This window comes from Elgaria multicarinata, chromosome 5 (genome assembly GCF_023053635.1).
Source record: "Elgaria multicarinata webbii isolate HBS135686 ecotype San Diego chromosome 5, rElgMul1.1.pri, whole genome shotgun sequence".
NCBI classification, from domain to species: domain Eukaryota; kingdom Metazoa; phylum Chordata; class Lepidosauria; order Squamata; family Anguidae; genus Elgaria; species Elgaria multicarinata.
Window position 1 is genome coordinate 107,790,754 of NC_086175.1, and position 22,831 is coordinate 107,813,584.

The 22,831-nt window shown below is 42.2% G+C and overlaps 1 protein-coding gene across 1 annotated transcript; it reads right to left on the bottom strand.

The window, feature by feature from the left end:
- Positions 1 to 955: 955 nt before the first annotated feature.
- RFC3 (replication factor C subunit 3) lies at positions 956 to 22,234 on the bottom strand. Its single transcript, XM_063127662.1, has 9 exons — positions 22,023 to 22,234; positions 18,216 to 18,353; positions 15,238 to 15,305; positions 10,973 to 11,070; positions 9,069 to 9,250; positions 7,201 to 7,337; positions 6,160 to 6,258; positions 2,643 to 2,712; positions 956 to 1,248 (listed from the first exon to the last, which is right to left on the bottom strand). The coding sequence occupies exons 1-9, from the start codon at positions 22,107 to 22,109 to the stop codon at positions 1,057 to 1,059; spliced, it is 1,071 nt and encodes a 356-aa protein (XP_062983732.1). The 5' UTR covers positions 22,110 to 22,234; the 3' UTR covers positions 956 to 1,056.
- Between the last annotated feature and the right edge of the window lie 597 nt (positions 22,235 to 22,831).

Sequence of the window (22,831 nt, forward strand, 5' to 3'; positions counted from 1 at the left end):
CGATAAACAAGATCTGTATGATGATTGATGACCAGTTCAATGTAGTCTACAAGAAAGAAGGATTTACAAGAAATTCTTAATTCTTTCCTGCAAGAAGTACTTTAAATGGTTCACAAAACAGTTGAGAAAGGTCACATCCATTTTCAAATCATGTCAGTTCCTCAAACAATTCATCGCAGAAATATTTATTTTCAAGAGGCTTTTGGATTTGGTTTGTAAGAGACATTGAGATACTGCAGCAATCATGGTCCACTGGACCATGCCTGAAGCAAAGAGACTAATTCTTAAATATCAGATTAAATTCAAGAAGATGACAAATGGCGGAAACCTTCTGTTTGCCCAGAAGTAAGTCTTGCCGTGTTCAATATGACTTACTCCCTATTACTTGCACTAATGAATTCCTATGGTCAGGCAAGCGTCAACATTGCTTTGCTTCTGGCGCCTCCTGAAAATGTTGTTTAGGGAACTTTTTCTTGAATGACTGGTCATGGTTTTATCAGAACTTTGTCCTTTTCAAAATGTAATTTTTATTTACATTTTTATTCTTTGATTCTGTTTGTTGTTCACCACTCTGAAATCTTTTGGTTGGGGTGGTACATAAATATTGAAAATAAATAAATGCTTCCTAGGAAATAAGTGCTACCGGACTTAAATAATTCTAAGTAAACATGCTTCAGCTCGGACTAAGTAAGAAAGCAGTTTCCCGTCCCCCCCAAACTGGGAAACCTAGTCAAGACAGCACATTTGGGAATTCCAAAGATTCAACCTTATATTCATGTTACAGACTCAAGCTACATGAGAGCACCTCATGAAGCACTGGGAAAAACCACACGGACTACTTCTCAAAAGGCATGCCTGGACAATGCCCTGATTTCAAGAGCCTTTCTAAAATAAACCCAAGTCCTTGTTTCCCAGAAATGTCTTTGCAGGTCACGCATGCCAGTCTCAGAATCACTGAAATTCAACACTTACTCTTTTATTGTCAAATAAAACAATACACTGGTGGGCTGCCTTTTGTACAGCATCACAAACCATTTGAATTCTCAAAGCTACACATCAGAACTCCATCGCTTCCAGTCCGTCTTCCATAAACTTCTTATAGAGGGCCATGAACTTAGCCACAAATGCTTCCAGGTGATAAATGGCCTTGCTGCCCAGCTGTAGTCGATGCTCATAGAAAGCTGCCATCTGCACAACCTCTCCTTTCAGCTGCCCATCACAGTTGTTCAGAAGTTCAGACAGAAGGCCCTGAAGTAAGCAGCAAGCAACATCATTTCATGATCAAAGAATTCTGTTCTGCAGCAAGCTTCACCTGTAGAAACTTAATAGTTCAGGGGCACTGAACCTTGGGACCGCAGTCCAAATCCAGTCCACCTGGGACAGCGGCACAGAAACTCTTTCTGCCGGAGGGTTGAATTCCATTTCATAGAAGCTGCTGGGGGCTGCATTCTGGTAGTGACTGGTACCGGATGCAAAAGGGGCAGGGCCAAACCCCCTCCTCCCAAAAACCTACAAATTTTTGCTTAAAACTCTTACTGCCTGTAACTAAGCTTTAGGAGAAGCATTTTAATTTTTTAGAATGGGGGGAAAAAACTGAACAAAAGGACAGGTTGCTTACCTGTAACTGTGGTCCTTCGAGTGGTCATCAGGAGAAGAGAAAAGGGAAAAAGGTCTCAGCTAAGTAACGCAGTACGTAGACAAGCCAGTTCCTCACGAGGCTGCCGCAATGGCGGTCTCAGGTGAACTGAGGAGATGGGTGGGAACCCTCCTGGACATGCACAGTGGATCGGTGGGGGAGGGTTCCTGCCAAAATTCTCTCAGCTATAGAAAGTTCTTGAATGAGGCTCTGTGCAGGCGCAGAGCCCGTATGTGTGATGCAGAGACCACGAAGAAGCCAGAAAACCACCAAACAATTGGTGGTTGAGGAGAAAGGGCGCAATGCCAAGGGAAGGGGGAGGGCTTTCTGGGCCATCCCAGAGGGCCAAATTTGGCCCCAGTCCTGCACCCCTGATAATCTGGCCCCCTGGGGTTCTACAGATAGCCACACCCCCTATTCCCAACCCCAACTACTTGTTGCTTGATGGCTTCCCAGCTTTCTCATGCATGTATGAGTTTTCCCCGTTCTAAAAGATTGAAATAGCTCTCCTACAGTTTAGTTACTGGCATTAAGAGCTTTAAGTTAAAATGTGCTGGTATTTTTGACCCACCTGTGGCTTTGATCCACCCCTTTTGCATTTAGCCTCACCCACTACTGGAATGCAGCCCCCGAGAGCTCCTCTGAAAATGAATTGAGACCTCAGAGGTTCAACATCCCTGTTATAAGTAATATAGACTCTCAACAATCCATAAAACCACATCCTGAAGATTTGGCAATTCAAACTATGATTTCTGATTTGAGAGGAGGGGGATATTGGCATATTAAAAATAGTTTTGTTATTTATCACATTTAAAGTGACAGTCATTATATAACTATAATTTCCCCCCACCACCACATGATTATGAAGGGGATCCTTACCATACAAAGTACCATGAATGGTAAAAAATAAAATAAAAAGGGTATTAACTCCTCTCCACCTCCTCCCCAGGTCCCTTTAACCCTAGCCCCAGTTACTAAACAAATTAAGAACCATGACATCCATTACCTTTATTATAATCTCTGGAGGAATGCAATGGGTTAAGAGTTCATAAAGTCGCCCACGCACTTCAAGAAGTCTATTGGAATAGAATCATTAGAACATTACAGCACAAGTATGCTAAGTTTAAAATATCTTTTAATTACACAAAGTTTTAACATTAGTCACCGGAAGTTGATTTTTTTGTAACAGCCTTTTAAAAATATTTCTTTTACTTGTACTCTACGTAAATAGATATTAATTAAAAAAGCAGCTGCTTTGATAATAGTAGTTAAATTACAAAGTCAGAAAATTCCTTTTTGGGAACACTCAGCTCCAGCTGTAGATACTTTCTTGTTTGCCCGGGCATCTTAGCTGTTTAGTTTGCCCCAAATGTTTCTCACCGGACTCAGAAAACACAATAACCCATAGTGGTTTAAATAGTGAACAGTTGGTTATATAAGCCACCATGGGATGTTGTGTTGTGTCGAGGGAGTTTTTTAACTAATGGTTGGTTATTTGGGCGAAATAACCAACGCAAATAACCAATGCTGTGCAGTTTTGGCTATTTGAACCACCACTGGTTATCGTGTTGTGTGAAGGGCACCGTTGGTTATTTCCTCAGCAGCCCTTGGTTATTTTGTCAGCCACAGAATCGCAAGGCAAAAGCGGTCAAAGCAGTGGCTGCTGTGCTAGTCCAGCCGGCAGGATATTTTTCACAACAAGGGCTGATGGGATACTAGTGGGAGGAGAGTGCAGGGGGTGAGTGAGTCATAGAATCATAGAATAGCAGAGTTGGAAGGGGCCTACAAGGCCATCGAGTCCAACCCCCTGCTCAATGCAGGAATCCACCCTAAAGCATTCCTGACAGATGGTTGTCCATCTGTCAACTTGACGTGGACTAATAATCAACCCAGAGAGGTCCGCCTGGCGCCTACACTGTACTCCTTTCGTCGCCAGCTGAAGACCTTTTTATTCACTCAGTATTTTAACACTTAATTTTAACTTAAATTTAAATTTTACTGTTTTAACTCTGTATTTTAATCTTATAATCAACTTTGCTGTGTGGTTTTATCCTGGTTGCGCTTTTTATACTGTATTTCGTAATTGTGTTTTAACCTGTTGGGTGTTTTATTGTGGTTTTAATTTTTGTGAACCGCCCAGAGAGCTTCGGCTATTGGGCGGTATAAAAATGTAATAAATAAATAAATAAACTCAGCGCTGATCTTAATCCACACCATGGTTGATCATTGTCACGTTGAGTGTGGCGTACACCCTAGATAAGCAACTGCTGAATTGATTATTACCCCCACCATTGACTGTTGTATTGTCTGAATGCAGCCACTGTCTTTTAAAGATTGTTTTACAATTATATTTTTATTTTTGCAATAATTATAATATATGACTATTTTGGTCTTCATTGTATAATGCTCTAATAGCTATTGGTTGAAGAGTAAAAGTATTTTAATTAAGTAAATATAGATGCCATGGAAATGAAATCATTTTTTTCCTAGACCTGGCACCTGAAAATAATATTGCTAATATTTTTAAATTGTTCAACTCCAGTAGTTGCTTACACTTGGGGGTGTATCTAAGTTGTAAAACTACTTGCAGAATTGAAGTACTGAATCTGACACTTATGCCATGATGAAAGTGGGGTTTCTGCAAGCAGTAGAATGGGGTGCGCATCCTGTAGTTCTTTAAGCATTTTGACCTACAAATCCCATCATCCCTTACTACTGTCTATACAGGCTAAAAACGATGGGAATTTTAGGCAAAAACATCTGAAGAGCTAAAAGTCGCCCATCCCTGTAATATTGGGAGTTCAACACAAGTGGATTCAACCCTTTGTCTCCAAGGCTATGTTCCTCCATCTTGGCATATAACATCCAAAAACTGAGCCAAAAATAACCCACATTTTGTTGCAAAAACTCTGTACCTCTAAAAAAAATGCTTAAAAGCAATCTAGATGTTGGATCCAATCCTCACAAGACCAGATTTCCCTGTCCAACTCCCATATAGCCCTGTGTGTGTGCCCCAAATCTGCTCCAGAGGTCCTCAAACCCTCTGAGCCAGATTTAGGGGTGTGCAGGGGAAAGGGGAAATCTGTTCCAGTAGTGATTACCTTCTGCAAACAGAATTGTCCCATCGGATACAACCCATGGAGTCCTAGGCAGACACCTATTTTTACTGTACCTAAAGGTACATATAAAAAAGTAGTTCACATTTAAGAGGACCACATAGAAGGGAATCCATGTTTGAAACGTAATCCCTCTAGAGGTTGCATACCTCAAGAGTGGGACATTTATAATGGCAGCCATTCTGGAAAATAGCATAAGCTATTATAAAGTTTTAATGACATCAACAGCAATGTGACTAACAATATCATCTATTCGCAGAAGTCAAGATTAAATGCTCCAAATTTGCCATGTCATTCTATGTCTGCCAGTTATTATTATTATTATTATTATTATTATTATTATTATTAATTTATATAGCACCATCAGTGTACATGGTGCTGTACAGAGTAAGACAGTAAATAGCAAGACCCTGCAACGTATCTACAGCCAGACAGATGTTCGGCAGCCAGAACAACACGAGGACAGCAATGAGTTAGTGCCAACACTACTGCGCTTCGTAGCCGAAAGGGGGAAAAGTTTTATAGCACTGCACAAACAAACAAACAGCTGCCCTCATCACTTCCAGCTGGAAATACTACATTGCCCTGAGCAAGCAAGTTGGTTTTACAATAGCTAGAGTCAATTCAGCAGTTCTGAGAATATTGGAGATGAGAACTGTTAATATCCCAGCAAGTTGTTTTATCCACTATAGCCCATCACAACTTCCTTGATGGAAAAAAAAACAAGACTCTACTTAGCTCAGCTGTTTGATAAAATGAATTTCACTTCAGGCTCACAAAGACATGGAAACAAAGGATGGAGGCAGCAGGAAGATGCACTTCAAAGTCTTAAACTACAGGCAGCCTGCTCCCCACAGAGGCAAAGGTGCCCCGTTTTGAGTGTACATGCATTTTCAATCGCCTTGTCTGCATCCTTCCTGAAGTGTGTGAGGCCTAACCACTACTGAACAGAGGAAAACCAGTACCTCGCATGTTTTAGACATGCATAGGATTGTGCCCTTAATGTATTATATGTGAAGGACTTCCTTTTTGTCCATCCTCAATCTGCTACACTGCCCATGAAATTTACTCAGTGATGCCACATTCGAGACAGGCCTCCCTTCAAAAGACAACTGCTAGCAAAAGCAGAAGCAGGGAGGGAAAGAAGGAAGGAGGTGGGGGGGCACAAACTCCCACCCTTTCACAAGCTGCCGCCTGAATCGTTTGCCTCGCCTTGCCTAATGAGAAGGCCAGCCCTGTCAATCACCATCTACAGACTTTAAATCCAATTCCTAGAAATGCCATTTAGACATTTTAAGATGCTCAGTAATAAAATGCCGCCGTGCCTTTTTAATGACAGAAAACTTACAGGTATCACATATTTTACATCACGACAGTGACCAATTGCAGCCCAGTATGCTCACTTACCTCTGGGGGGTCTGCTCACTAACGATGGCATTCGCTGTCTCTCTCACATAGACCTCCCAGTCAGTCTCAGAAATGTCTTGATCAGGGGTGAAAGGAAGCCTGTGAGGCAAGTAGTAAAAGAGCTGCTAAAAACCACTTGTGAACAAAATGGCCTCCTTCACCTAACCAGTGGAGGCTGATGGCTCCGATGCCAGTGGGGCAGTGAATCCGCGCCAAGTCAGAACTCTGAAGGACCTATCGAAGGTACAGGACCTATCGAAGGTACTGTACGTGGGGCTGCCTTTGAAAACGGTCCGGAAACTTCAACTGGTGCAAAACAGGGCAGCAAGGTTATTAACAGGGACTGGCCGGCGAGATCACATTATGCCAGTCCTTTTACAACTTCATTGGCTGCCAGTCCAGGTCCGGGCCCAATTCAAAGTGCTGGTATTAACATTTAAAGCCCTAAACAGTTTGGGGCCAGGTTATCTGAAGGAACGCCTCCTCCCATATGTACCTACCCGGACCTTAAGATCATCTACAGGGGGCCTTCTCCATGAGCCCCTGCCAAAGGAAGTGAGGCAGGTGGCTACTAGGAGGAGGGCTTTCTCCGCTGTGGCACCCCGGTTGTGGAACGAGCTCCCCAGAGAGGTCCGCTTGGCGCCTACACTGTACTGCTTTCGTCGCCAGCTGAAGACCTTTTTATTCACTCAGTATTTTAACACTTAATTTTAACTTAAATTTAAATTTTACTGTTTTAACTCTGTATTTTAATCCTATATCAACTTTGCTGTGTGGTTTTATCCTGGTTGCGCTTTTTATACTGTATTTCGTAATTGTGTTTTAAACTGTTGGGTGTTTTACTGTGGTTTTAATTTTTGTGAACCGCCCAGAGAGCTTCGGCTATTGGGCGGTATAAAAATGTAATAAATAAATAAATAAATAAATAAATAAATACAGAACACTCCTTTAGAGTTCTGACTGAAACCCGGAGCGGATTCACCGCCCCGCTGGCATCAGAGCTACCACCTCTACAGGATACATCTGATCTTCTTGACTTACTGTTGCACTCTGCATGCCTCACACATCAGAAGTGCCTTTCGGAGATTCCTGCCAGACTTTTCTGCAATCCTCCGAGCCAGTTCTTGAGGAAGGGACAGGCCCTCCTTCTTGCAAACACTGGACAATACGTTGCAGATCTAGAAATTCAAAAGGATGGTTCATCGCTTTTGCATTACAGCTCACTTTTCAAAGATCCAAGAAAAAGTTAGCAATGGTGGAGGCCCCTATTAGCAAAGGATATAAATCTGGAGGCACACAAGGGCTAGATCGACACGTGATACTTTTGGGTGCCCAGTACTGCAGCTCCAGTCACCTGTCCCCTCCCCTCTGGCTGCCACAAGTCCCATATGACTTGCACTTTTCAACGCAAGAACCAATTCCTTCCTAATGCCTCCAGGGTGAGAGACAAACAGCACCTGTGCTTGCTCCCCACAACTTCACAGAAGGGAGGCAGAACTTCACATGCAACCAGAATGGCCATGTTCTGCGTTTCTGCATCTGGAAGTCATTGGACAATTCGTATTTGGCACTATCAACTGGCCCTTTCAAAGCCAGTAAGCATTATCTATATTACGCATACAGGGATCACTGCACAACCTGGCACAGAATTTAACATCCCAAGGAGCATAGCTTCACATAAGGAAAGAAGAGGATATTTTACTAGTAGAGCTAACATTTAGTGCATCATAAACCTAGTTTGCATGATCAAAATTAATCATGGCAGCTTATTTAAACCACAGAGGCTTATTTAAATCATAGTGCATGCCAGTTGCAATTTTCATAATCACCGCCCGGATGCAGCTTGTCATGTCATCCAAACCAGGGAGGCATGTCTTGTGGGAGGGGAAACAACTCTTTAATAAACTATGGGCTGTTGTTGGGTGATTGGAAGGTTGCTTCCCATTGCAACATGCCCGGACAACAGAACAAATTGCGCCCTGCAAGCATCACAATTTACATTCAAACTGCACCCCGCAAACACTGTGATTTAAATAAGCCGCGGTAGCTTAAATCAGCCACTGTGCCCTATTTTGATCATGCAAGTCTGGCTGTGGAGTAGTTCATGCTATTATCCCCAAGCCCTGGGTTCAAATCTTACTCTGGTTATGAATTCACTGGGAGACAATTGACAAGTACTGTAACTCTCCATTGTAATATGGACATACTCCCAGCCTTACAGGATTGTAAGAAATACAAATAGATACTGAAGTACATTCAACAACCGCTGAACAGATTCTAAGTAGTAGATATTCAGACCCTCCTACTTTAAGAGCTGAGCTCGGACAAGTGTGCACTACTCTTGGAAAGACCTGCCAGTGGCAAAAGGGTAGAGTTTCAAAGCTCCTTTCACCTCTCCTCCAACAATTATTTCCAGCTAATTTCATGGTTCTACACATCCCCCTCACCCATTCCAAAACTTGCTAAATAAATATCAAATTCTTTACAACCCACATCTTTGAAGAAAACAAAGCAAATTCAAACCAAATTTGGAAGAATTGTGTGCACGCACAGAGAACATGCGTAGAACATAGTGACCCGGTTGGCACAATCACTGCTGCCCACCGTGGTTTGCACAAACAGCTCACGGTACACTGTGGTGTGTTCCAGCAGCCATTTTGAATCTTCAAGTCACGGCCACAGCTTGTCATGTCATCCAAACCCATGGACTGAGAGTTATGCGAGAATTAAATAAACCACGGTGGGCTGTTCAGTTGTGCAAACTGGCCCAGTGACTACTGAAGAGCATTAAATCAGGGAATCATAAGTCAAATACTGTTATAGACAACATTACACAGAGTAAAACATAACTGCTAAAAGCTCTTAAAACCTGTGCAATGGGCAATGCTTTGCCTTTTTCTTGAACCTACATCGCCAATGCTGGGGGCAGGCACTCGCACTGCGAGGCACCTACTTCTGATAGGTGCAATGACTTTCGAAGTAGAGTTGCAACAAAGAATTAATCTGCAGGTGGCCATATACTTCTCCATGGTTCGCCGCAATGCATGCTGGGCATCTTTTGTAAGTTTGTCCACCTCTGTCAACAGCACCACTAGATATAAATAAATGCACAAACAAAAAGTTACTGACATTCACAAAATTAAAAATCACACAATGTGTTAACCTCCCTTCCCACCAAGAATGATTAAAAAAAGGGCAGCTGAATTAAACCAAAGAAACAGCCACAAAGAATTGGTGGCTCAAATGAGGCAAATGCAAAAGTTTAAAATAATATAATTGCACAGCCAACTCACAGTGCTGCAAATTGCTTGCACCCAAGATTCAAAGGTAATAATCATGGTGATGATTACTACCTGTTAATAAATTAATACTGTAAATAAATAATGCATTTAACTGGGGCAGGATCTACGCTACCGCTTTATAACAATTTATAATGGTATTAACAACTGCTGGGGCCCAGGACACATTCCATTTACCGTTTCCAAAGTGTTATATCCTGCTTGGTGTAGATCTGGCCTGGGTTACTGAATAGGCAATACTCCAGGGCTTGACACTGGAAAAAGTTTTAAAATGTAGCAAAAATGCAAGCCAGAGTGCAATGTGGGAGTCAACCACCAAAAAGACAGACCACGTCCCAAGATGTTGAGGATATGTTGTTTATTACAAGCCCAACATGCTACAGCCTAAAAGGCATTCTTCAGGGGCTATACACATTGGAGGTGATGATTCAATATATTTGCAGGGATCTCTGAAGAATGTGAACTTTGTTAACTCAAGTGTAGCAACGAAAACAGAAGGTGGTGATGGAGAGGTTGCCCTTGGCCTTCAGAACCTTGACTATGGATAGAAAGGTGCCAAAAGATGAGCTCCCGAGGACAATTACTTTTATGCCACCATTGTACTAACAGCCCTATCAGTTTATTGAACAGTTAGTGAGTAAACATAAACCTGTAAGAACAGCAGGTTCAGGACGTGCTGATTGCAGGCTACCCCTGGATACTGAAATCCTGCAACTACGGTGAAGTGCTCCTTGGACAAGATTATCAATGATTCTGTTGCTGCACTTGAGTTAATGAAGTTCACATTCTTCGGAGATCTCTGCAAGGGTTTTGAACACCTTTGGATACATCCAGCCTCTGAAGAAAGCACTTGAATTAATGAAGTTCACATTCTTCAGCGATGCCATCAGCAACTTGGAATGTGGTCTGTCTTTCGGGTGGTCATTTTAGTGGATGCTTTCCTCTTTTCTTTTGTATCCACTGTAAAAGTCTGCTAAATCTATCACTCCTGCAATATGGAGGTGAGGCCTGTATGCAATATACCCTATGACTCCTCTTGCCTCAGATTCCCCCAGCTTCTGCATCAAGTGAAAAGCACTGCTGAATACTCAAGAATACATATACAAGTCGTGCAAGAAGAGGAGAGACTCTTGCTTAATTCATACAAACTTTCCATTTTCTGAATACCATGCTTAGAGGGAAAATTCCAGAAATAAACAGCTATGGAACATTAAGATAGTGATAGCGAAAATAAATTTGAACTATATAATTATTTAAAGAATATAAGTGCTGTGTGTAGTTCAATTTTCCCCAAATATTTCTGCTTGGGTTGGCGGTGGAAGAGACAGAAAAACAGTTTTCCCACGACTTCAACGTTCCTGGAAATGTTTCATCTCCCAGATCAGATAGAACACAAAATGAGTCTGAGAAAATGTATGTGAAACAAAGAATTGACTACATTCAAAATACATGTTTGATCTTGAGCAAAGTATTAAAACATAATTTCCTCCAAGATTTATAGCACATTTACAGACCTTTAAAATCTCGCTGAGTGCTTGTCTCAAGTTGCTGTGACTGTGCAACTGTCTTCAATAATTCCTGAATTACCACCCGGTCACTGTTTCCAGCATCACTGAAAAAGTTCAGGTTTTTTTTTAAAAAAAAGTTCAGGTTTGGGTTTTTTTCCTATTACAAGATGATTTATTGTTGTTATTATATTGTCTGCTTCTATGCACATTCAGTCAGAAAGAAATGCCAGAGAGTTCAATGGGTCTTACTGCCATAAAATTGTGCATAGGAGAGCACCCTTGATGATGATGATGATGATGATGATGCCTTTTTCCTATTGTAATATTTAAACATTTAGAACACTAAAAAAAATGACAATTTAAAAAAAACCCAACGTATATACAAAGGTCTAGAATATTCTTCAAAGTCCTGCTGGAACAAAAAAGTTTTTGCCTGCCTCTGGAAACAGCAAGGAGAGAGCCAGTCTAGCCTCCCTGGGAAGGTAGTTCCAGGGCCTTGGAGCAGCCACAAAGAAGGCCCTCTCCTGCATTGCCACCAGGCATGCCTGTGATGATGGCAGGACCGAGAGAAGGGCCTCCCCTGAAGATCTCAGGACATGAGCAGGATCACAAGGGAGAATACGGTATTTCAGATAACCTTGACCCAAGCTGTATAGGGCTTTATAGGCCAAAAAGCTTCAGTTGCAGGGCGGTATTTTTTTTTTTTTAAGTTTTTATACCGCCCAATAGCCGAAACTCTCTGGGCGGTTCACAAAAATTAAAACCACAGTAAAACACCCAACAGGTTAAAACACAATTACGAAATACAGTATAGAAAACGCAACCAGGATAAAACCACACAGCAAAGTTGATATAAGATTAAAATACAGAGTTAAAACAGTAAAATTTAAATTTAAGTTAAATTAAGTGTTAAAATACTGAGTGAATAAAAAGGTCTTCAGCTGGCGACGAAAGCAGTACAGTGTAGGCGCCAGGCGGACCTCTCTGGGGAGCTCGTTCCACAACCGGGGTGCCACAGCGGAGAAAGCCCCCCTCCTAGTAGCCACCTGCCTCACTTCCTTTGGCAGGGGCTCACGGAGAAGGGCCCCTGTAGATGATCTTAAGGTCCGGGTAGGTACATATGGGAGGAGGCGTTCCTTCAGATAACCTGGCCCCAAACCGTTTAGGGCTTTAAATGTTAATACCAGCACTTTGAATTGGGCCCGGACCTGGACTGGCAGCCAATGAAGTTGTAAAAGGACTGGCGTAATGTGATCTCGCCGGCCAGTCCCTGTTAATAACCTTGCTGCCCTGTTTTGCACCAGTTGAAGTTTCCGGACCGTTTTCAAAGGCAGCCCCACGTATAACGCATTGCAGTAATCCAAACGAGAGGTTATCAGAGCATGGATCACTGTAGCTAGGCTATCTCTGTCCAGATAAGGACGCAGCTGGTATATCAGCCTGAGCTGATAAAAAGTGCTCTTTGCCACTGAGTTCACCTGTGCCTCAAGTGACAGTTCTGGATCCAAGAGCATCCCCAAACTACGGACCCGATCCTTTAGGGGGAGTGCAACCCCGTCCAGGACAGGGCAAACAGGGTATAGAAATGTAATAAATAAAAAAAAACAGCACTTGGGATTATGCCCGGAAACAGACCAGAAGCCAGTTCTGTTGCAACAGAGGAGTTGTATGCTCCCTGTAACCAGCCCCAGTCAACAATCTGGCTGCAGTTCTTCGAACAGCTGAGGTTTCTGAACACTCCTCAGAGGCAGCCCCACATATTTATTTATTTATTTATTTATTTATTACATTTCTATACCGCCCAATAGCCGGAGCTCTCTGGGCGGTTCACAAAAATTAAGAGCACGTTAGAGCACGTTACAGTAATCCAAACAGGATGTAACTAAGGCACATGTCACCGTGGCCAGATCCAACATCTCTAGGAACAGTTGCAGCTGGCACGCTAGCTTTAACTGTGCAAACGCACTTCTGGCCACCACTGAAAACTGGGCATCCAGGCTCAGGGCTGAACCCAAGGTGTGAACCTGTGTCTTCAGGGGGAGTGTAACCCCATCCATCATAAGCTGATGGATGGGGTTACAGATCCCTATTCCCTGATCTGCCTTCCGACTGACCAGGAGCACCTCTGTCTTGTCGGGATATTTATGAGTTCTGATGCAAAACTATTCCAGGTCAAAGTTCCACAGGAGCACCAACATCTACCTGGAACTCCCACACAAGCACCGGCTCATTAACTTCAATACAGAGGAAAGTTCCACGCACAATGGGGACGCGTGTAGAGCTGTCAGTAACACTGAATTGCATGGGAAATACCCATGTTCATGAGAGCGCACTATATACAAATCAAATCTCCATTCCCTACAAGGAGCTACTGGAATGGAGAACAGTATCTCCTTCACCAAGCAGTAGTGCCAGCTCCAGGTTTTTGAGTGCCCTCAGGAAAGACATCCTCGATGGAGCACTCCCTCTGTGAGTCTACCTTCACATCACCAGCGTCATCTCGTTCTCATAGAAGTTGCTTGCTTGATAGGCAAAGGGTCAGTGAGCAAGTAGGCAGCACATACACTGCTCCTCCTTGTCACCACCACTGTCTTCTGAGCCAGAGCAAAAGACAGGTTGCAATGGTGAAGGGGAGGAGCAAATCCAGCACAAGATGTGGTGATGGCCACCAATTTGGATGGCTTTAAAAGGGGTTGGATAAATTCCTGGAGAAGGCGCTCAATGGCTACTAGTCCTGATGGCTATGTGCAACCTCCAGTGTCAGAGGCAGTAAGTCTGTATACACCTTTTGAGTAACATGGGGGTGCTCTTGCACCATGTCCTGCATGTAGTTCCCTGGTCGACAGCTAGTTGGTCACTGTGTGAACAGAATGCTGGACTAGATGGACTCTTGGTCTGGTCCAGCAGGACTCTTCTTATGTTCTTAAGTCCAGGGGGCTCTTCTCAGCAGGCCTCTGCTGGGGTGTGGTGCCCAACCAGGCGTACTTTGATACTAGCCTTGCCAAGGAAATTCATGTTTATACACCTAGTCAAAAACCTATTTATAAGTAAAGAACACAAGAGTACTTGGAGCACACCTTACAGATGTTTTAAGGCTCGTTTTTTCCAGATGTTTTAAGGCTCCCAGTTTTTGAGTGCGCTCAGGCAAGACACCTTCAATGGAGCGCCTCACTGTCCTTGCCCATATTATGTCCCTCAGGTTACAAATTTTTGAATTTTTGTGTCTAGGATGGGAATAAAATAACCTAATGGCATCAGACTAGCTCTTCAGCATGGACCATTTTTGAGAATCAGGTCTAAACAGCTTTTAATATCACTTCAAAATTCAACCAGGAACAGACGCTCAGGAATCTACATGCCAGTTATTTTAAAACCAAACATAATAGCACAGATGAAATACAAATAGCTTTACGTTTGTATCAGGTGTTGATCCGGAATATATCAGAACATAATCTCACAACCCCCATTTTGTTCATTTGCCACATTTCATAATAAATAGAAATGGAAAGTTCAATTGTCTGATGTCTTAAGTTGCTGACTTTGTAAGTTTGCATATCACCAAATTAGGACATTTTAACCTTACAATATAACGTATTATTTACATTATATTGTATTATTTAGCAGTAGTAACCTATTAATCAACATACACAAAGCTATGACTGAATTAGCCCGTCCAGATCTCTGGAGGAAGAACCTGCCAGCATTTCAAGAGAAGGGGCGACCATAGCAAGCCCCATCTATGCAAAGTCAGCAAATGGCTTCCTGAGGAAAAGAACAGCTGGCTCCAGGTGACTTTAAAAATATAGGAACACAGGCCAGATGGCTTGACTAATAGGGACTTGGCTCTTTATTTCTAAGGTTGCAATCCTTAATTGGGATTAAATCCCAATGAACCTTTGTATTGCCATGCATAGAATTGCTCTGTAAATTTGCTAACCTGTGGGTATGCAGATCTCCAAAGCAGACTATGATAGCTAGAGAGTAAGCTGTGATACAGACCAATGATTAAAGACCATGATTTTTTAATTATACCACAAACCAAGACGATCACTAAGGTCTGCATTTTTTCCAAATGCAGCCTGCGAAGCCTTGTTACAGAGACACCACTTTGATGCAAAATGACTACTTTTGGAAAGGTCTTTGTTGTTGTCTAAGGAAAGATTCCTTGAAGACCTATTTTGGTTTCTTAAGAACTTAAATTGGAAATACTTATAAAATAGCATAATGCCTACAGCCTCTTATTAAATATTGTGAACCGACTGCAAACCTACCTTGGGTTAACTTCAAGATGATAGTTGCTTGCAATAGTGCTAATTTCAATTTTCTTTTTAGAAGGTGCCTGGAAAAAAATAAAATAAACCAAATTAATTTTAGGTGATCATTGCTGGAGAGACTGAACTGACATTACTGAATATTCCTACAGGCTGAATACAGATTTCAGAAACTACACACTGCTACTTGTCCCTCATGAAATGATTTGAAGTAGTTTAGAAGGCAATCTTATGCATGTTTAGACCGCGCCCCCCCAAAAAAGTCCTACAACTCCCAGCATTCCTCAGCCAGCACTGGAAATTGTAGGATATTTTTCCATCAAAATATGCATAGTTTGTACCATTAAGGACTTAGCGGCACCCCGTCCATAAAACACCAGGGACCAGCTAAGCAGATGCAGCATGAATTGACACCAAGTGGCCTGGAACACCCACAAAAAGAACACTATAGGTTCAAAACTCTCAAATGCAGTTGTATTCTAAACTACTTGGTTTGGAAGAGATAGCAGGCTGGCCACTTATGCACTGCCAACAGAGAGGAAATGCATCCCTAAAAAAGAAAGAGGACACAGATTTGAATAAATGTGCATATACTAATGCATGTGTATAGATAAATTTGGAAGTGATGACTATAATTTAAATAGAAATACAATTTATCTAATGAGGGGAGAGGGGCTGTGACTACATGACCTGCTCAGTCTGCTGTCCAGGGGCTGTTGATGTGTAACGTTAAGGTCACAGCTGTTCCCTTCTTAGGGTTCTTTCCCTTTAAGCCAGGCTCAGAATGCCCTTTAAATAGAGGACTGCCTGCTCTAAAGTAGGACACATGGCCAGAAATTCATAGTTAATAGTCCATGCTCTTATTCCCAAGGCCTGGGTCCAAATATAAGGGGATACATGAAGGTATAACAAATTCAAGGGCCAAAGAAGAAGAAGGAGTAGGAGGAGGAGGAAGGAAAGCAAGATGTATGCAGAGTCTACATCATTCTTCCAGCTTCTCTGCAAGAAAACAGATTTCTTGTGTCATTCCTAATTATAGACACTAATAATTAGAACACTACACATTATTCTAAAAACATTCCTCACAGGTACAGCAAGATTTTCAAGTATACCTCTGCTTACAATGATGATTACAGATCTCACCCACTTCAAATCACTCATTAAGATGTTTTATAACAATACGAAATTATCCATCATCTTTCTCTGTCTTATTTTAGTTAGGCTTTTTCAAAGTGCTGGGATATGGTGGAATACGGTCCCTCATGAATATGGTCCCTCACAGGCTAATGGAGGCTCCCTACCACTGCTATATAAGCCGCTGAAAGGTACAGCAGCCAGTATTGTGAAAGAAAAGAAATTCCACTTAAAAGGTTGGCAGGACTCACCAACATTAAGACCTACCTCCCATCAAATTCCATGCAACTTTATTTGAGGAAAGAAGATTTGCAGGAACCATAATGTCTTATTACTTGTTTAAAGGTTAACTTAAGAACATAAGAAGAGCCATGCTGGATCAGACCAAGGGTCCATCTAGTCCAGCAGGGATAAACAAGCAGGACATGGTGCAACAGCACCCTCCCGCCCATGTTCCCCAGCAACTGGTGCACACAGGCTTATTGCCTCGAATACTGGAGATAGCACACAACCATCAGGGCTAGTAGCCATTGATAGCCTTTGCCTTCAGGAAAAGTTAAGTTAAGAAAAAGAAATTGCAGTGAAGACCTTCAGCCACTGAGCAGTAAAAAAAAAAGGGGGGGGATGAACAATGCTTTGGAAAGCTCAAGTAGTGTTCTTGAAGAACTCTGCCAATAACTAAGAACTGATGTGCTTTTTGCAGTTTGCTGATTAAAATGCAAGACTTTCCAAAAAGGAATTTTGAATCAAATCCATAGGAGGATCTTTAATAATAAATTTTTCCAGTGGCTGATTTACTCCCCAAGCTGCTAACTATGCAACAAGCTCATTCTGATTGTTGAAAACATCACTGCAGAAATGCCTCTTATCAAGATATGGCTGCTATGTGAAAAAGCAGTAAGAATTAGTAAGCAAGGACCACAATAAAGATAATCTGGTTTCTTGATACTAACTGCTGGCTTCAGTTTGAGACAACAGGAAATCTAAGCTAAGCACTAGACTAAATTATTTCCAATCCCATACAACTGGCATATCCTTGGTCCTGATTTGCCAAGAAGAGAGCAGAAAGCTCAGAAAGCCTAGAAATTAATCAAGTACCAATAACTGATAGGGGGAAAGCCATTGGTAGCAATCTTAAATTGCATTAACTGAAGCAAAGCAACCAGATCATGACCAATTCCACTTTATTCTATACTGGTCAGGCTGCATCTGCAATACTGTGTCCACTTTTGAGTGCCATAGTTTAGGAAGGACAATGACAAACTGGAGCATGTCCAGAGATGACTGAGATGGTAAGCAGTCTGGAGGCCAGGTCCTATGAAGAACAGGTGAAAGGGACAGGTACGTTTAGCCCACAGAGGAAGGCTTTTTCAGGAAAGTTGCACTATTGCCAGTGTGGTGTAGTGGGTAGAGTATTGGACTGGGAGTTGGGAGATCCTGGTTCTAGTCCCCACTTGGCCATGGAAGCTCACTGGGTGACTTTGGGCTCTCAGCCCAACCTACTTCACAGGGTTGTTGTGAGATAAAATGGAGAGGAGGATTATGTACGCTGCCTCGGGTTCCTTAAGGAAGAAAAAAGGTGGGATATAAATGTAATAAATAAATGACATAAATTAAAAATATTGCCTTCTTTAAGGAGGCCAGATGTAGCCAGCCGTGAAGGGAACGGATCAAGCGAACACGTGGTTGGCCAAAACCTACCAAGCACCTTATCCACATCCTTAGACCAAACAAACTGCAAGACATCCAATAATATAGTACCTGACAATGTTCAGGCTGATAGTCCTGACTCGACTTCTTTACCTTATTTTTTTTAACAATATGTTCACAAGACAGATTCTTACTGTTATGCTCTGATGTTCAATCCTCAGCTTCTCTACTCCAGAACCATACAATTCTCTCAGCAGGCACATTATTCTGGTCTTTTTTCCAGCTCCTGATGGTCCATACACTAACAGATGAGGAAAATCACCGCACTGAACCTGTCAAAACAGAATGCAGCAAAATTAAACAACAGTAATAATTCATTTGGAGCAGCTTTCCACAGCCTAGCGCCTCCCAGATGTTTTGGATTACAACACCAGCATTCCTGACCACTGGCTATATTGGCTCAGACTGATGGGAGTTGAAGTCCAAAACATCTAGAGGTCACCAGGTTGGAGAAGGCTGCTTTAGCATTATTATAAAGGAACCAATGGTTCCAGTTCCAGTAACAGTTATAGTAATGGTTCCAGAAACAGAAATAGCTCCATTATAAAGCTACAGGAAACTTGATTAACAATACTTATCTTGGTGTATAGTTTTAAGCCCTTCACATTATCCTAGTTTCCTTTTGAAGGCCACAGATGTTTATATTTCAATAAGAGTACACAATGAGAGAAAGAGAAAGTTTAAGAGAATGTGCTAAGAGGTGCCCATGTATGGGGCGAAGCAGAGAGCACACCAGTGCAACAGGACTAGGTTTCTAGGAGTGACCTGGTTTGGGAATGCAGCCCCAAGCAGAAAGAAAATTCCATCTAAGGCAGAAGACCAATAATCAGCAAGAGTTGAAGAGAACTTTGAAGAGCACAACACAGCACTATCTTCAATATAACATCAATACCCTAAACTCACAGAATTTTGCTGCAAGCCTAGATATCCTTACCTGGAAGTAAGCCCTACTGAAGGGCTGTAGCTCAGTAGCAGAACACATGTTTTGCATGCCAAAGATTCCAGGTTGGCATTTCCAGCCAGGTACTGCTGGGAAAGACTGGAACCGTGAAGAGCTGCTGAGTCGATAATACTACGCTAGATGAAACAATGGTCTCATTCAGAATAAGGCAGCCTCCTACGTGCTTGATGAGATTTACATCATAATGAAATTATTAGGGCCAGGCTGGAAAACTCATACCTTAGCCACAACCAGCCAAATAGCCTCAGAGGAGGCCCTATTCTTGGTCTCTGATTTGTATCTGTCAAATGTGGATGCCCATCTCATAGATAGCCTACAAGATATATTTGGGGGTTCTCTGATCTATCCTGCCAGATTATGTACTTCTCTCACACTTTACCTAGCTTTATCTAGCTCAGTTTAGTCTACGTTTACTAGATCCTGCATTCCAGAACCAGATCTGTCTTGTATCACAGGAGCCAACACTTGACATCTGCGCCAGATGAATTACTTTAACCCTAAAGCGAACTCACTTCATAGCTAAGTTTGCAACAGAGCAGTTGCATGGCAGGAGTACACAAGATGTTCCCATTTCATTTTAAGCCTAAAAGTTCTGTACCCTGAAACCAAGTCAGTTATCCTGAAATGAATAATTTTTCAATAAACAAGGCCTCAACCTGAGCAAAACTTATCTAGGGTGAGAAGGAATACGGCCTGGAAAAAAGAAACCAAGGTCACCAGTAATTTATGCTTGCTCTACAACAGTAGTTGCTAGGGCTTAAGCCTTATTAAAAGGGAAACTAACCGAGAAACCCTATTCTTGAATATCTGATTGATGCTTAAGGTTGATGTCAGAATGTAACTGCAAATGCGCAGAAATGCTACTATAAAAATAAATAAATTCATATACTGAACTTTAGCTCAATTCAAAATCCAAACACTCTGGAATTGTGATGTTTGCTTTAGATGATTGTTGAAATATGGACCACAGCAGTGAAGGGGATTTCTCCACTACCTACAAACAGCTATTTGTCTACACAGTATCTAAACTCTAATGGGCTTGGATGTTTCATATTTAAATTTGTGCTGGATTTTGCATTTGATTTCTAGAGAGAAATGTACCAAAAGCTCAAACTACCCAGTAGCCATGGTCCGCACTTGTAAGCAAAATGATGTTACCAATTACTCCTGTCATGAACCTGGAAGCTACTTTCTACTGAATAAGAGCATCAGTTCAACTTGTTCGATAATAATAATAATAAATTTATTTCTTGCCCGCCTCTCCATTTTGATCGAGGCGGAAAACAACAATAAACGATAAAATACACAAAACTCAATTAAAACAGTCTGGCCCTCCAGATATTGTTGGACTGCAACTCCCATAATTCCTCATGATTTATTTATTTATTACATTTCTATACCTCCCAATAGCCGAAGCTCTCTGAATTATCATGATTTAGCTATGCTGATTAGGGCTGATTGGAGATGCAGTCCAACAACATCTACAGAGCCACATGGTCTTCATCCCTTGTGACACTGTCAGGCAGCAGCTCTACCTGGAGATGCTGATCTTGTATACCATTTAGAACACTGCATTAGAAATGTTGCAGCAAGTATTTCATGGCCTTTGTGCCCCACTCTACCTGGAGATGCTGATCTTGTATACCATTTAGAACACTGCATTAGAAATGTTGCAGCAAGTATTTCATGGCCTTTGTGCCCCACTATTTGTGTTATGTGTATATACAAAAACAACATGGGTGTGTATATGTGCCTGCCAATTAAGGATATTCTTCATGCATCTGATAAATATTCTTCACATGGGTGCGTAAATATGCCTGCCAACGGAATGCTTTTCATGTGGTGCAAAAATTGAGTTCGTCTACAAAAATTTATGCTACAACACATCCGTTAGTTTTATAAGAGCACAAGCCTATACATGTTTAGACAGACAGTTGTAGGACTTTTTTCTGTCTAAACATGCATAGCTCTTTGTTTTGTGGTTGTTCTTGAGTAGGGTCACAGGGGGACAGGGAGGAACTGCAATTGTTTTCAAAGCCAGGGTTGAATCCTGGAATAAGTGAAGTAATAACAGAAAAGAGTATACCTGAGCATGTGCAGAATGCGTTTTCCCATTTCAGTTCCCCCCTCCCAATTCTATCCAAGAGCAAACACATAGTCTTCCAGCTTGAACTTCAGATGTTGCTGCATCTTCCCTCTAGCGTTGTTACTTCGTTCACTTTGGGCGCCATCCTATGCATGTTAAGACAAACAAAAAACTCCTGCAATTCCCAGCGTTTCCCATCCAGCAATACTGGGAGTTGTAGGGCTTTTTCTGTCTAAACATGTATAGGAAGACACCCCTTGGCTTCAGTCTCTGGTTTGACCCCTTTGGCCAAACACAGTCTTATTTACACTATTTGCTTCATGCACTCTATGTGGCTTCTTCTAGTATCTATTTAATCCAAGCCTCGGTATTTCGCCTTAAGTTTCATAAGTAAGCACTTTAAACTCCAACTTCATCAGTCGCAAGAAGGGTATCCTCAATTAACAATTGTGTTTACTCTCACATACTGCACATGCTCAGATGCACTTCATCGTAGTATAACTTTACCTATTCTGAGACTCCGGGGGCCGATCTACACCAAGCAGGATATAACACTTTTAAAATGGTATGAAAATGGTATATGTAATGTGTCCTGAGCCTGAATAGTTGTCATAACCCTTATAAACCATTATAAGCAGTAGTGTAGATCCTGCCCGGGACTGCATGCGCCTGCCACTAAAATACGAAAGGAAATGAGTAACTGGAGAGTAAAACTGTGTCAGTTGTCTGGGAAACAGCACAAGAACAGTGATAACCCACAGCAGTTTTCAAAGCGAGGGCTGAGTCCTGGAATAGCGAAGTAACAACAGACAGAAGGGCACCTGAGCATGTGCAGAACGCGGGGAGGGGGAGAGATAATTTCTCCCTCCCCATAGAGCTTTTGCCACCTCTTACCAAGTTACGCAACTGCGCCGCCTGATCGCGGTGATAATCCACTTTGCTGAGCGAGCTCGGCCGGTATTTATCCACCCACAGACTCATGGCCGCGATCCGCCCGTCAGAGCCGAAAGAAAGAACCAGTTTATTTATATATATAAAAAGAGAGCGCGCGTTACTACCGCGCCGACTCCACAACTCCCGCTCAGGATAGGTAACTCCACCCGCGGTTCGCGTAATCAAACACGCGCATGCGCGCGCCGACTCCAGTTTGAGTTTTAGCTTGCACTCGCCCGCTTCGTCTCTCTCACTTCCGCCAGTTCGCGTCAGCTTCGGCCCCGCCTTTGTCTCATACGGTGGCCGCCTTGGGGAAAAAACAAATTCTAAAAGACCACCATCGGGGCGAAGGTTTGGCAAACAACCTTAATCATATGTCTCTTATACTAATGACCGTGATGCTGGTGGGGCTGCTTGTGCGATGTAGCGTCACGACGACAATGCTTGTAGGACTACGAACACTTTCCTGGTGGGTGGCAACAACACAGTAATAATGAGGACTGCAAGCTTTAATCAGTGTTTTATCTTACTTCTGTAAACTGCCGTGGAAACATTGAAGAAAGGTGGTATATATCTTTTAAACAAATAAATTGGTCAGTTAAGACTGCGATCTTATACCCTCTTACCTAGGAATAAGCTCCATTAATGGGATTTGTTTCTGTGCAGACACTTATAGGATAAGCTTTACAGTAGGGCCCTATGCATGTTTATTTAAAAGTAAGCTCCTCTGAGTCCGCTTATTCCCATGTAAGGAAGATTTCAGTGCGATC

What these genes read in the sequence shown, in the direction of transcription:
- RFC3 (XM_063127662.1), bottom strand. Translation starts at nt 22,109, where the DNA reads ATGAGTCTGTGGGTGGATAAATACCGGCCGAGCTCGCTCAGCAAAGTG. An exon ending in CGGCGCAGTTGCGTAACTTG is followed by an intron (nt 18,354 to 22,022) that starts GTAAGAGGTGGC and finishes CTGTTTTGACAG; the next exon opens with GTTCAGTGCGGTGATTTTCC. An exon ending in CTCCAGAGATTATAATAAAG is followed by an intron (nt 1,249 to 2,642) that starts GTAATGGATGTC and finishes TGCTTACTTCAG; the next exon opens with GGCCTTCTGTCTGAACTTCT.